This window comes from Triturus cristatus, chromosome 3_2 (genome assembly GCF_964204655.1).
Source record: "Triturus cristatus chromosome 3_2, aTriCri1.1, whole genome shotgun sequence".
Classification (NCBI taxonomy): domain Eukaryota; kingdom Metazoa; phylum Chordata; class Amphibia; order Caudata; family Salamandridae; genus Triturus; species Triturus cristatus.
In genome coordinates, this window is record NC_140584.1 from 469,185,902 (window position 1) to 469,201,862 (window position 15,961).

General features: G+C 43.1%; 1 protein-coding gene across 2 annotated transcripts in view; it reads right to left on the minus strand.

The window, feature by feature from the left end:
- The window catches only part of INSC (INSC spindle orientation adaptor protein), a 1,274,962-nt gene that overhangs the window by 159,486 nt on the left and 1,099,515 nt on the right, over nucleotides 1–15,961 (minus strand). For both annotated transcript variants that reach the window (XM_085648109.1, XM_085648108.1), the window contains exon 9: nucleotides 6,238–6,409. In XM_085648109.1, the coding sequence (XP_085504235.1) occupies nucleotides 6,238–6,409 (172 nt within the window). The remainder of the gene's footprint in view (nucleotides 1–6,237; nucleotides 6,410–15,961) is intronic.

A 15,961-nucleotide genomic window follows, 5' to 3' on the forward strand; every position in this document is an offset into this window, starting at 1 on the left:
CGAGCGTGTTCCAACTCTCCTCTTTGCGGATGACACGCTGTTGTTATCCAAATCCCCAATGGGCCTTCAGAAGCTCCTTAACAACTTTCAGACCTTTTGCTTGGAGCGGGGATTGGTCATTAATACTGACAAAACCAAATATTTGGTGATGAACCCCCCAAAAAAACTCGCCCGACCCCCTGTCCTGAATTCAGTACCCTTAGGTAGGGAGAGGGTATTTGATTACTTAGGAATACGCATCTCGCAAACAATGCAATGGACCTCCCACTTATCCAAAATCCTTCTAAATCATAAGAGGGTCACAGGGGCCCTACTAAAGGAACAGCGTCTCTGCACAATAAGACCGATAGCCCCGATTGTAGACATCTATAAAGCAAGAGGAGTTAGTTCAGCTCTATATGGAGCTGAACTATGGGGTACCCAAAATATAGATGAACTTTCCAAATCGGAAAACAAATTTTGTAGGTCATTGATGTTGCTCCCTCAGGGTACGCCAACTTTACCGTTGATGTTTGATTTAGGCTGTCGTTCTATAGCTGATCTTGCAAAACTCCGGCCATTGCTCTTATGGGCCCGGTTGTGGCGAGTCCCAGAACTCGCCAAATACGCAAAAGGACTGTCCGAAATAATGGCATCATCAGGATGGCACAAAATAAAGTGGTTGAGAGATGTTAAAGCTTTACTTATTGCTCTTGGACTAAGTGAAGCATGGGACAATAGATCATCTCCACCAAAGGCAACTCTAAAGTCTCTATACTGGAATTGGGTTATGTCCCGAACATATGCTGATCAGTCCCTGGGAAAATTAACGGAGGACTTCCTGAAGTTCAAGGACTTACCCATTCGGGAACTGTATCTGGACATTATTGAAAAACCGTTCGATAGAGCACTCTATTTTAAGTTTAGAGTTGGGACTCTCCCACTAAGAGCATTTACAGCACGGTGGAAAATCCCGGCACAGACAACTGCCTTTTGCCCTTTTTGTACAACTTGCACCGAGACCCTAGCGCATTTCTTGTTCCAATGCCCGGAATATGTAAAACCCAGGAAAAAGTGGCTCAAAGCATTGTGTCGGCTTTTAGGCACTAGGTCACACATTGAGGCCCTGCGTATCCTAACGTCAGATTCACGCCCACTTTATGTCTGTGGTTTATCTAAATTTTTATCATGGGCCTGGTATTTACGTAGCAAAAGGCTTAAAATTAATGTTTAATTCCTTTTTATTGTTAAATTGCTAATTGCTTTTAACTTGTACAGAATGTATTTATTTCTTTGTTGAAAATTGATGAAATCTAGTGATTCTTGTAAATGTTTTTAAAAAATGGAAAATCTATTTATATTCAGCTTTTATGATATGTTTTTATCGAAATAAAGCCTTTTTGACTTGACTATCGCCAAAACAAGGGGTGAAAAGTTGTACATAAAGCATTTTATTTAATTTTTTAAAGAGGGACAAGTTACCACATGCCCACAATGTGTTGATATACAACTGTGTCAGACTACAAAGCCTTCTCGGTCAGGTGATGCAGGAGAGGAGTTGCATAGAGTTGGCTGAGGAAGTTATAGTGCCTCAGTATTGGTTCTTCTTCAAGTGGGTGCAGCTTTCTCTGTCTGCAGAACCTTCATAACTCTCTAGCTTCAGAGAGGATGTTCTACAAGCAAGCAGGTTTCCCAGGATATACCTGGATCACGTTGTCCTTGTGGATCAGCAAGAGTCTAAGTGCCTTAATGCTTCGAGCACCTTTTCAACCATGTAGATTCAAGTTAGAGCTAGAGACATTTTCTCTACAGTCCACCATAAGGCAGGGAAATTCTTCTGTTAAGCAGCAACCAGCCTTCTCTTCTTATGTTCATGGCAGTCCTCTGTCTTACAGTCTAAAAGCAGAAACTTTTAAAAGGGTGTCTGCGATCGGTGACAAACAGTGGCGTTACTAGGGGGGTGCGGGGGGTGCGGACCGCACCGGGTGACACCATCACATGGGGTGACACCCGGTGACAGTGGGTACAGGGGACTGCGGCGGTAGGGGCAGAGCGAAGTGCGGAGGTACGGGGCACTACACTTCTCGCACACGCGTTCAGTGATCACAACTCTTTCCTTGTTTGCAGCTGAAAAAATAGTGAGGAAAATCTACACTAAAAGTATTTCTGCAATGCGGTAAAATTACTTGTTTAATTGTAGGAGTTGTATAGCATACCGTCAATACATGGAGAACTGCAGGAGCGCGCGCTGCGCCATGTATTTAGCTCATCATCTTCTTAAGTATTTACTGAACCATCTTTACGCATGCGCAGTCTGTAGACCCCCACCCTCACTTTCTCTCTTTTAGTTATTTGTGATTTGCGGGGTCGAAAAGCGGACAAAAGGAAGTCATTGTGAAAGTGAGCACTTCCCTTTATTGTGGGACAAGCCTTTGGCAAAACAGAGAGACACAGGAATGCCTCCGTGACAGTGTAACCCGATTCCCTTTCCAAAGACAATCAAAAACTGGTACAGTAAGCCGAATTGTTTTCCAAGATTTTTGTGGTGTTGTCTCTCGATAGGGTATGCCTGGGCAAAAAAAGAACAAACGTGGTTCAAAAACAATGAAAGACACACAGGAAACTCTGGGAACCAAACTATCTAAACACCGAGCATGATTGAAATACTAGGCCAGACTTTGAGCGAGCAAAACATAAAACTCAATCCCCATGCATGGATGTCGGACTTCCTGTGACTCTCATTTGAATGATATTGCACGAATGAGTTGAAAATACATTTTATAAGTTCTTAAAAACTCATCACATAAGAGACGTCTGACCAAGTAGGGTCTTTACTTGGGAAATAAAAAAAAAGCTGTAAAACATGGCAATAAGATTAAATAAATTAACCTGCAAGGGCGATTAGTGAATACCAGTATTTCTTCTTAAAGAGTAAGCTATCCAAACTGTACACATTTCCTAGTATTAATTCAGCAATTAAAATGTTGCTGTGTCAGCAAAGTATATATAACAAACAACACACCCTGGGTCTCAGTTACAGGCTAAACGTTGCATCTGCATTCTGACAAAAGGACAGACTACTTGATAAGTGCGTCATCAAATTCTCCTGGAAACATATATGAGACAATGAATGTGACCGTCCTCAGAACGCCATGTCCTTGACAGGCAGCCCACCCAAGAGAAGGCAAAACAAAGAAAAACACCTGAAACCCAGTGGCATGAGCAGGCTGACCCAAAGGCAACTCTTTCTCTCAGTGGCGTCACGCGGGGGTGCGGACCGCACGGGTGACACCATGAGTTACCGCACTGGGTGACACCAACCCTAGTGACGCCACTGGTGACAAACTTCAGGAAATCAGACTAACATCTTCATGGTTTTCTCAGCTTAGATTTTTAACAGCTTGACTTCGAACCTGCATCAGGATGGTGAGTTGCTGCAACACTTATCCCAGAGACATTCGTCACAAGCAAGAGTCAATCCCCTTCTGCTTCCAAATAAACAAAATTCATAGCCCTCTAGGTGCCGTCCTCTTCATAGGGTGTGATTGGCATTCCTTGGCGATGTAGCAATATGTTGCTATTGTCCATTTAAACACGGAGATATGGCCTGGCAGTGGACAACACTAAGTGCAGCTCACAGAACTGTAAGATTGAGAAGAAAGGCATTTGGCAACGGTAGCTTGTAGCTAAAAAGGAGAATAGATTTGGTGTGGGACATTTAATCTGAGCGACACCAGGATTAACCAATAAACAAGGTTTACCTTTTTGGTTAAACTGTTTCTAAAATTCAAGCAAACAACATAACAACCGGTGCTTAATTTGAGCTGGTGGTTTCTGGTGCTCAGCACCAGCACTTAATTGTCAAAAGCCAGTGCCTTTGACAATTTACCACAAGGTGGCGATGTCTGGCTAATTTGAGATGACCACAACAACAGTTATTTATTAATGCAATATAGATAAAACATTACTATTATTAGCCGACCAAGCCATTCTTATAGCTTTGGGGCCTGAAATAGTCCGGAGTGACACACTTGTAGGAATGTGATGGCTAGTAGTTGTGGTGTTACTATCACTGGCAGCATGGCAGGGGCAACGTGTGGTGCAAGCTACAGTGGCCTCCTGACGAGAGCCCTGGAACTTATTTTTATTTTTTCAAATTAAGCACTGATAATAACTTATTAAATAGAGGCAAGGATTACAACAGAATTTAAATACAGCGCTTCTTTTTGGTTTGTCATACCTATTTATCTACATTCTACAGACCAGAATCTTGCAATATTTTCCTAGCAGACGTAGAAAAATAGATCTAACCCCAAAATGCTGCAATTTATATCACGGTCGTGTTCAGTTTGCATATGATGGTCCTTTAAACACCTCTGTTTTGGAAATGGGAGGATTTCTTCAATCCAAAAACGTGTACTTTGTGAGCTGTGGTAGACTTATGCATATATTTATAGGAAACCTTCTGAAGTTTTAAATTCGGGAATTTAAACACCAAATTGTTTTCATTTCTTTTCAACGCAGACCACAGAATTATTGTAACAAGATAGGCTATTATTATTTGTGGGTATGTGTGGGTGTGGGTGTGAGTGTGCGTGTGTACATCACATTCAAATTTGCATTCCTAATTTAGACCGTGTTCAACTGTACAAAAGGTTTCCATTTATCTCCAGCCGACTTACTAAAATTTCAACTATGCATATTTAAGTGAAAGCAAAAAAGTGTTTCAAGTTTTAGGACTGACCACATGGAGCTGGGGTCTGCTTCGTTGACGCTTCTACGCCATCAGACATGCAGCAGCTGCCCACAGTCCAAATAAAATCAGGAGAAAACAGATGGATTTCCCACAAGGTTGAATCACAACTGACGAGCAGGTGCCTAGAATCTACTCTGGGAGATACAATGGGCCAGAAATGAATAGAAATTGAGATTAACCCCTTCGCTGCTGCGGACATTCCGCTGCAGCGCTGGGGGGGGCAGGGGGGCAGCGCGGCGGGCCTGTGCTCATGACGGAGCCGCTCCGTCATGAGCCACAGTTGAGCTGTGCTCATGACGGAACGGTTCCGTCATGACTCCGCCCATTTGCGTTGTCGCCCCGCACAGGCGGGGAAACAGCGCCGCGCAGGCGGAGCGGCCGCCGGCAGGATTGTCATGACGGAACCGTTCCGTCATGAGCACACGACAACCGTGGCTCATGACGGAACGGTTCCGTCATGAGCAGGGAAGGGGTTAAAAATGAAGGATGTCCTCACTCACAAGTGGTCGTGGAATATATTCATATGACCGCACTTACTATAAGCGATTTCTTAGCAGTGCAAAATAACTGTTAATACACATCCACTCTAGGGTCTTTCCTCTAAAGTATATGCAGAGAGTTGCATCATTGACGGCTTTTATAAAATCAATAACATTCCTGACTGTGTAAATCATGTACCTTGTTCCACATTGGGAGCTTCAAATATGAATGTCACTATAACCATGGCTAGAGAAAGTGGCTTCAAACAGAGGACTTTGAGCTTTTCACAAAAGACAACAGGAGATACACGCACTAAGACAACAGGAGATACACGCACTAAGACAACAGAAGATACACGCACTAAGACAACAGGAGATACACGCACTAAGACAACAGGAGATACACGCACTAAGACAACAGGAGATACACGCACTAAGACAACAGGAGATACACGCACTAAGACGACAGAAGATACACGCACTAAGACAACAGAAGATACACGCACTAAGACAACAGAAGATACACGCACTAAGACAACAGAAGATACACGCACTAAGACAACAGAAGATACACGCACTAAGACAACAGGAGATACACGCACTAAGACAACAGGAGATACACGCACTAAGACAACAGGAGATACACGCACTAAGACAACAGAAGATACACGCACTAAGACAACAGAAGATACACGCACTAAGACAACAGGAGATACACGCACTAAGACAACAGGAGATACACGCACTAAGACAACAGGAGATACACGCACTAAGACAACAGGAGATACACGCACTAAGACAACAGAAGATACACGCACTAAGACAACAGGAGATACACGCACTAAGACAACAGGAGATACACGCACTAAGACAACAGGAGATACACGCACTAAGACAACAGGAGATACACGCACTAAGACAACAGGAGATACACGCACTAAGACAACAGGAGATACAGCTAGTTGTCACCTTTACGCTCATGATATGTAATCACGGCCTTAAGTGCTTGCAGACAGTACTTACTAACAAGGGCTGTGACAATTTCCTCCATATTTTCCAGGAAGCTGCTCAGATGTTGAGTGAAGGTGAGGTGTGGAGATGTGATTTGTGCAATCACGGCCGCTGCTTCTGCTCTGGTGGCTTCAGAATGAGTGTCATCAGTCAAAATGTCCGTCAAACATAAAATGCCATCAACCTAAGGAAGGTAATTCAAAGTGTGGGTTCACGATATTGTAAAGTAAATCCCATAAAAGACATTTAGCAAAACCATACTTCATTTGAATCCTAAACCACTATGCCGGATTTTGTAAACTAACAGGAGGAGCAAATTTACTCTAAACGGCTAATTAGCAGCACAGCGCATTGTAAGAGTCTGATCATTTTGCACACATTTTAAACAGTCAATGCCGAAGCACAAATCAATGTTTGTGTTATGGTTTGCCCACAAAATAGCACTTTGGGGCACTCTAATACAACTCTTTCAGTTTATTTATCAGGCCCAAATATTTTGAAATTAGGGTTTTTTGGGAATTGGTGTGTCAATGGGTAAACAAAAACCAGAATGGCATATGATATATGTAAATACGGTCAAAATGGCACAGAAACATTAAAAAAAAAAATTTAGATAAACATATGTGCTTATATGAAATTATTAAAATGTAGTTTAGTCCCTATAGACACATATGCCCCATCAGGTAGACAAGCCCCTTCTACACACAGACTTCACCCTGTGGAAAACTCTTCACAAAGAGCCCATCTCCTAAGACACCCATGTCCTATTATGTGGCCAAGCCTCTACCATGCATAGCCTTTGCCCTGGGCACAGTCCTTCACAGAGAGCTCCTTACCTCCAGAAAACAAAGCCCCATTAGGTCGCCAAGTGCCTTTTATGTACATCTATTGCCATGTGAACAATTTTTCATGGAAAGCCTATTACCCACAGACTCTCATACCCTGTTAGATGGTGAAGGATCTACTACACACAGCCTTTGCCCTGTGGACAACTCTTCAGGAAGAGTCCATGCCCGACAAGCACACCAATCCCCTTAGGGGCTCAATCATTTTGCACAAGGTTACACTTATTAGCAGTAGAGAAACTACTGAAAATGTGCTTGAGATGTGGCTTACGAAATATCTTTCATTGCTTGAAGCATATAGTAAACTGTCACACTTGCTGCATGATGTCATCAGTAATGGCATAAATGATGCTTTAAACATGTCATGAGTGATGTAATATGTGAGGTCATAAGCAGTGCATGGCAGGGGCGCATGGTATGGATAGCTGAGTAAACTATACCTGATGAATTCGTGTTTTTAGGTCTCGCCTACGCAGCGCATATGCGCTCCTTAGGAAAAAGACCTTTAGCAATAGTTTCAATTTTGTAGGCAAAAACGTGCACGCGTTGCATTGCTTTGAATGGCAACGCGTGCACGTTTGGCGATTCCCTTGCGGGAGCGAGCTTTTAAACCATCTGTTCGTAATTAACAGAAGGTGCCCCTGCTTGTTCCCGCAAGGGAAACCAGTGCAGGCCCCCTCCTCTCTCCCCTCCCCCTGCTGCCTCCTCCTCAAACTTCCAACCCGCACCCACGCTTGTTTGTTTGGGAACTGAAATGCCAAGTGCCCCTAAGAGGGGTGCGCTGCCCCTCCCCATTATGTGCCCAGAGAAGCATTGAGGGCGCCCCGCTGGCAGGGGAATGCCGAGGGCATCCATTATTAGCTTTCCACTAAATGTTTCTATTGTCCCCCTGGCCTGCCACATAACGTGTGCATTTAAGGTGAACAAAAAGCGCACTCATTAAATTTTAAGAAGCCACTGCTTGCCGCCTTGCTGACCGGGACAGCCCCCTCCCTCCTCCCGAAGGCTGGCGGCCTCTCTCCTCCAGTTAGGGGCGCTGCTGATAACAGAGAATGGCGTCCGGCTGATAAATGGACAACTGGGGTTGTCCCGTGCCTGTGGTGGTGGTGGCACGGTGCATCGTTCAGGGGGTGGGTGCCCTGTTGCTATACCACCTCTGTCTGCAAGTCCTGCATTCTTACACACTCTCCCCAAGTACAGAGCAGCCCTCACGATCACCTCAAGTAAACCCTGAAAGGCGGGTGTGATTCAAACCTGCAGCCCTGTGATGTCCATGTCCAGTCCACACCGCCACCATGACCAGCAGGACCCCGGTGTGCCAACCCTGCCCAGAATCCAGCCTCTTCCTGCCCAGGTGCATTCCTCTCAATGGTGCCGCTGATCCGGGGTCGCCAATAAAGCATCCATAATACGGCACAGGGACGCTAAAATCTCCCTCCTTTCACCGGCGGAGACGTTGTAGCCGAGGTAGTTTATTTTGCTCTGCCCCTTTGTATTTTACAGGACTGCTGTTTCATTCCCTGCCCAACAAGTTACTTCTGTGTGTCAGCGCAGGCCGGTTGCTGCTTTTTAGCCCTTCTCCGTGAGCTGATGTTCATTAGAGCGCCGGGAGCCAGCAATCTTTCTACTTTTCAAAGCACCAGGGGTCGAAACTAGTCTCCCTGCCTCTCCCTCGCTCTCCTTCCCTCGCCTTTTAACCAAAATCTCTAGCCGGAGACCGTGGTACATGTTGCAGTTCTCTCTCCGTGGACTTCACAACAACAGCGCCCTCTTGTGGGGTCCTTAGGTACCTTGCGTTCCCACAAAGTCACCAAGGGCCAGTTGTATCAAACAGTTTTACCCATTCTCTGTCTATGGGAAAATGTGTTCATACATCTGGCCCCAAGATTCTGTGAGAAGTCGTTCACTGTAACATAAGTGAAGCCACCCAGTAATTAGCTCCGGTGATCAGATATTCACTTGAAGTTTGGGGCTTATTTTAAAGTTCGGCATTCCACTTAGGCCAAATTAAGAAAGAAATCAAAGAAGCATGGCAAATATTCTCATGTGAATTTGTGAAAAATCAAGCGAAAAATGAACATTTGTGAAAAATTAAGACTGACATCCAATGGGTAAGACAAACATTACACCAATGCATTTTCAAATCCAAATGAGATCTCTTTCCAAAGTTTGAGAGAACTAAAAATATGGCTCATCTAAAAGTGCAGCAACATTTTCTTGCTATAAAAGTTTTTAAAAAAATGATAGGACAGTTTGCAGGAAACTGACACGTTCGAAACCATGGTCACAGTGGGCACTTGTATTGTATCCTATTGCAATTGCATTTATATACCTGCTCACAGCCCAATTCGTTGAATCCCCCACCCAACGATTAATTTTTGTAATAAATACTATTTTAGTTTCTTTTTTTTAAGCAGGTTCACACAGACAGCCACACACACATAGACACAAGATGCGTAAACACAGACAGCTCTGCAGACGCGAACGCAAATACCTGCACCTACATACATATACTGAGAGCCATACGGTGGTGAACAAAAACAACGTCGCCCCCTCCCTCACAAGTAAACACAAACACCTACACATAAATCAAACCGTGTGGAACAGAGTGGTCACCTCCTCCGTCCGTCTCCATCACCATGGTGCAGACACACGCCACTAATACATCTCGGAGCCGAGCACCCGAGCACACAGTGAAGGTAAAAGGCCACGCCAAGTCCCCTCGGCACACTTACCTGTAGCCCCGTGATGTCCGTGTCCAGTCCACACCGCCACCATGACCAGCAGGACCCCGGCGTGCCAACTCTGCCCAGAATCTAGCCTCTTCCTGCCCAGGTGCATTCATCTCAAGGTGTATATACACATACATATGCACATATAATGTTGTGACAATTCCAATAAGAGAATTGGTGCTACAGGTGATGGCGCAGGGCTAGTGCAGAATAAGTGCATAAACCATATACAGAAATACATAATACAGTGCACAAAACATATAGCCGCCTTAACCATACGGACATGATTACAAAAGTCGAATCCAATCAAAATGATATTTTGGATTTCTCGGGGTCCGGCATGAAATACAAACATGATTAAGACCAATAAGTCGATGTTTCAATCCTTAGCAGTTATTTAAATGAGCATTCCTCAGGACAGAATGGTAGGAACCAGACTGTAGACATCTATCAATGTAATATGCTAAGGACAACAAGGGCCTATGGCTATAATCACAAATGACCGGTCATTGAGGCAATGACTCCAAAAATTAGCATAATTGATCCATGTACTCCACAAGGCTTTCTGAGCATGTCAGTCCACAGCCCCGAACTGCGTGTATCCACCAACTGCCGCCAAGATGCCAAGATTCTATATCCTATTTGGAAACTCTCCCATGCCCCGTCTGCCAACCCACTACAATATCTGTTGACTCACCCAAACAGACACCCACAACAGAGGCTGCTCATAAGTTAAAAGACACAGACTTCTTAGCACCCACCATACACTTATGCATACCTACTCCCTGCTACTAAGGTCCTAATTACAATTGGGTTGCAGGAGCTAGATTCTGCTGAGTACGAAGCTGACAACAGAGATACCGACACCTCTGACATTCTTCCATCTTCCACCGAACATCTGCAGACTCCACTCTCCTTGTGCACCAAAGACTCTAAAGACAACAGCACTAGATTTTCGCTTTCCATGTCTACAAAGTCTTTATTCAGAGTAATTCTGAAAGAAGTCTGCACCATCTAGAACAAGCATGGGCATAGCCAATAGATTTCGCCTTTGGGACCTTATAAGTATTTAGTTGTGCAGCACAATATCCTTGGTGCAACAACATCAACTGTTGCATGGCTAAACACTTAGAAGGTCCCAAAGGCGAGACCTATTGGCTATGCCAATGCTTGTTTTAGTTTTAAATGGTATTTCCAAACTCACATTTTCACCTAACCAAAATCTCACTTTAACCTTTTTTTTTTCAGCAAATGTATAAGTTTTTTTTAAGGTAAAGTACAATATTATTACCAGACCTATATATAACATCACTTTAACCTTTGGTTTTTAAGTGAATTTAAAAAAAGTTTTTACATAAAATGAACAAATAATTTCCACCCCTAACTATAACGTAGATTTAATCTTTGCTTTTTACAGTGAAAAATAGATGTGTTAGATCTGTCATCCTTGGTGTGGTCTTCCCACAAACATTTTACCTTCACTGCTCCTATTTCCTGAATATCACTTTTGTTGGCATTAGGACTTTGTGCACTTTACCACTGCTAACCAGTGCTAAAGTGCTGGTCTTCTATCCCTAAACTAGGGGTAGGCGGAATTAGCGAAATTGACTTTTGCAAATTATCGCAAAATTGCGCAAAATCTCCGTGAGCGCGCGGAACTTTCGCGAAGACGCGGGGATTGATTTTCCCGCCCGTTCCCGATGTGTTTTTGCGTGCTCGCGGGGAAATATATCTCCAACTTGCCCATGCGGTCGCTAATGGGCACAGCCATCGTCCTCGCGATGCTTATTTCCTGTTCCGGGTCGAATTACATGTTCGCGATCGCAAACTCTCGTGGGCTAGCGCGACTGGCTACCAACAATCCAACATCTCGTGGCACACGCGAATGGATAGGAAAACTCATCGGTGAACGCAGGGACCCGGTAAGTCGCGACCGCACGCGCGAGAACACATTTTTAAAGCGCGAACAAGAAAAATACTTCCGTTTCGCGGCAGATTGCAAAAGTTTTGACATTTTCGCGCTCTCCGTGGAACGCGAAAATGTCAAAATATCGCAAATTCCGCATGCGGAACAAAATTTACTGCCCAGGCCTACCCTAAACCATGGTAACATTGGCTTCAACCAAATTGGCATATTTAATTTACTTATAAGTCCCCAGATTTTGCCTGGAAAATTCTAATTCAGCTGTAGACCACACTTTGACCCCTAATAATAACAGAGCAAGAGCTGTATAATCCTCAAGGTAGTTGAAGCCCACTTCAGGGTGACAAAAGAAGGTTGAGAAACCCTGGGGGACCATGAGAAGCCTTTGAAGGAAGGAATTCCCAGCAAGTTCGAGCTTGGTGCAGCCTGTATACATTCTCCCATACTCGTGCCCTATATGGAGCAACTGACATGCATTTTGCTCTCTATAACATGATCGGCACCCTAGCAGGCTTATGGTCCAGCTTAGTTGTGAAGTGAAAAAGAGCTTCCACCACCACGCTAACTTTCTGCACCCTTAATGATATGAGGGGATTCCCATTTCAATAAATTATTAAAAAGGATCCCTAAATACAAAAGTTTTGTGACTTTAACCTACGGGGTTTATTGTAGATGGAAGGTTTTTGTTATTGTTGATTTTGGGTACATACCATTCCATACTCTTTTTTGAGGTTTACTTTCAAATTTAGAAATTCCTTAAAGTCTGTAAAAGCATTCACCTTTGATGGTAAATATTTTGAGGTCTTAGTAGTTGGTATTGAGATTTTAAGTCATTATTTTTTAACAGTTCTTTGTAGTTGCTGTATATTCCTCATGTATGTATAGTATGCTGTTAGGATTTCTTGAAATCGAATAATGTTTTTACCAATGACTAAATATATATATATATATATATATATATATATATATATATATATATATATATATATATATATATATATATTCACTTAAAAAACCATAGGTTTCACACGTTATAGTTAGGTGGATATTTCACTCGTAAAAAACCAATGAAATTCCCTCGTTATAGTTAGTTGAGATAACTATAACTCGCGCGCCCGCAATCCTCTGCTCATGACGTCACATATTACATCACTCATGACATGGTCAGTGGCATCACTCATGACATCACTCATGACATCATCCTTGTGATAGAGTGGCGGTCGCGCGAGTTATAGTTATCTCAACTAACTATAACGGGGGAATTTCATTGGTTTTTTACGAGTGAAATATCCACCTAACTATAACATGTGTGAAACCTATGGTTTTTTAAGTGAATTTGCAAGGTTTTTAAAATGCTAATTCCTAACTATAACGTGTGTGAAACCTATGGTTTTTTCAGTGAATTTGTACGGTTTTTTAAATGCTAACTTATGTATGTATTATAATTTTTATTATATATTTATTTTTCAATAAACTACGTATTAAATTTTGTAAAAAAATTTTTAATGGTTTTTCACCGTGCGCGCACGGTGCGCGCACCCCAGCGATTTAAAAAAAAAATGTAAATGTTTTTTTCTGCCTTCGGGGTCCTTCAGGGACCCCCTGACCAAGGCTAGGGGGTCAGGAACTCTCTACCCTGCCCCCTTTTCATGTTCGCCACCTTCCTTTTCCACTCTCGCACTGAAAACAAACAAAATGGCGTCCGACACTTCCTGATTACGACCGATTCGAACGTTGACTGACATGTAACAACCAATCAGAATTACGCTCGCGCACGTTAGGGTGCGCACACGGTGCGCGCACGGTGCGCGGCTATAGATATGTATGTGCTTTTAACTGCAATTTTCTCAGGAACTACTGAACATATTGACTCCATATCAATTGGTTGTGGGGGGGCGAAAAGGGCTAAGTTCTACTGCAATGGGCAGGAGCTTACAAAAGTGCAGACCTTCCCATATTTGGGGATTGTCTTTGATGACAGGAGAACATGGGTCATGCAATGCGCCCAGAAAAAGAATATTCTTGCTAGAGCAACAGGAGCCCTGTTGGGCTTTGCAAAACGTTTGGGCTGTAAACCCCTGCCCACTCTTATGAAAATATATAGCGCCAAGTGTGTTCCTATGGCCCTATATGGTAGCGAGGTATGGGGTTATAAGGCTTCGACAGAGATCCAATCAGTAGAAAATGCCTTTTTCCGGAAATTGCTGTCACTCCCCACATCTGCTCCTATTTTTAATATTCATGAAGATTTGGGGGTAGGTTACCTTACTGATCAAATTTTTGTGGCCCCATTATTAGGCTGGCTGAGAGTTTGGGCACAGCATCCTCCGAACCTAAATCAACTTATTATTCAAGACTGTTTGTCTCTTGATAAAGCCATGTGTATTCCTTGGTTGCGTTATATCAAAACTAATTTGAAGTCACTCGGCTACCTCGATCTATTTGATAAACCAAGCGCGCTGAGTAAAACAGAAATAAAAGCCTTCAAGATTCAGTTCGTGAGTAGAGCAATGTTGCTGAGGGAAGGAGGGGAACTGGGTAAGCCGACAGTCAGGAGATTTGTCATGCTAAGTATAGGCAGAGAGATTCAGCCATACCTGACCTATATAAGCAAACCATTCCATCTGTTTTTGTTAATAAGGTTCAAGCATGGCATGCTTCCCTGGCTTTTAGCTTACCCTAAAGTTTTTTTCAAAGAGGGAACCCTGGGGCCCTGTCCCTGTGATAACACCTCAGAACAAAACACGCTGCATATGGTTTTCTTTTGCAAATTTTACACTTTGCAGCGTAAGAAATTTATCTGCCCTATTTTGAAGAACCGTACTTTTGAGCAAGTGAGGCCCGCATTGGTTTATCTGCAAATGCTAGGGTCACCATTGGTATGTTTCGGGGTAGCCAGCTATATCACAGGGACCATCAGGTGTAGAAATAGGGTGCAGTCCTCTGGGAACCTCCCTCATTTTTAGTTTTGTTTGATAGTTGGAGAACGTGGATTAATGAATTAGTTTTGGTTTTATGGGATATGTAAACATTGTAGAATTATTTGGACGACATACTTTTTATTGTGATTATGTGCCAATTATATTGTATTATTTACTATTTATGAAACATCGTTAATTGTGTTTATTTGGTATTGTATTAATGGATTTTTCAGATTACTGTAATTGTAACTATTTGCAACATGATATACTGTCGTATGCTTTGATGGTTTTAAAATTTTTAACCGAATAAAGCTATTCTTGACTTGACTTGACTTGACTTGACTCCATATATGCAAAAGGCACATCCCTGACCTGAGGACTACCTCTCTGCCAAATTTCAAGTAATTCTGTTCAGCCGTTCGGGCTGTACCTTCGACTAAAGGTCCTATGGGAAAATGCATGGGGAAAATGCGTTTTGGGACCCCCCTTTTTTCTCGGCCCCCGCTTGACGAATCCCCCCGAGACTTCCAGGGTAGGAGCTGAGCGGAGCGCCCCATTAGTTTTGAAAATTTCGCAAAGATTCGTCAACCGGCGCCAAAGTTATTCAAAATAGAATTTTGAGATTTCCTATGGAAACACAGTCCGAACTATAACTATCTACTGGCGACCGCCAGTAGATAATATATATATATACATATATATATACATATATATATATATATATATATATATATATATATATATATATATATATAATCACAAGAAGCAGACCCTTCTCGGTGTCTGCTTCTTGGGTTGCAGCTGAACATTCCACGAGTGAAATGCCTGGATTGCAAACCTACACTGCCAACAGCCGTGGCCTGAAAACACTGCAGCGGGCATCATGGGGCGCCATCTCCATGAACCCTTCACGCTCAGGGGTACAGTACAGAGCATGCGTCTCGGACATACTCTTGCTAATCAGCCAACCCCCGTATTTCCATCTTCTAGTCCTCCTTTCTCACCTTACCAATGCGCCTGGAAGCATGGCAAGGTGACCAAACGGCTGCATCTTAGTGCTATGTAAAGTAGAGCAAGAATTCATAGTATGTGAAGTTGTGGTCGCGCCACTGCACCAACCACCAAGTTTGTTATTAACCCTCTATACAAATACAACTTACCTGGCATTCCTCGTTTTACAGAAACTGATTTTAACCAGAAAAGGTCAACCGGGGTTGTGCATTAGATAAGTAACATCATTGGTTGTTTTTGTACGCACAAGTGCAGCTATACTTGAGCTGTCTGCCTCTATAGTTTATTTTTTTCTGATGCAGA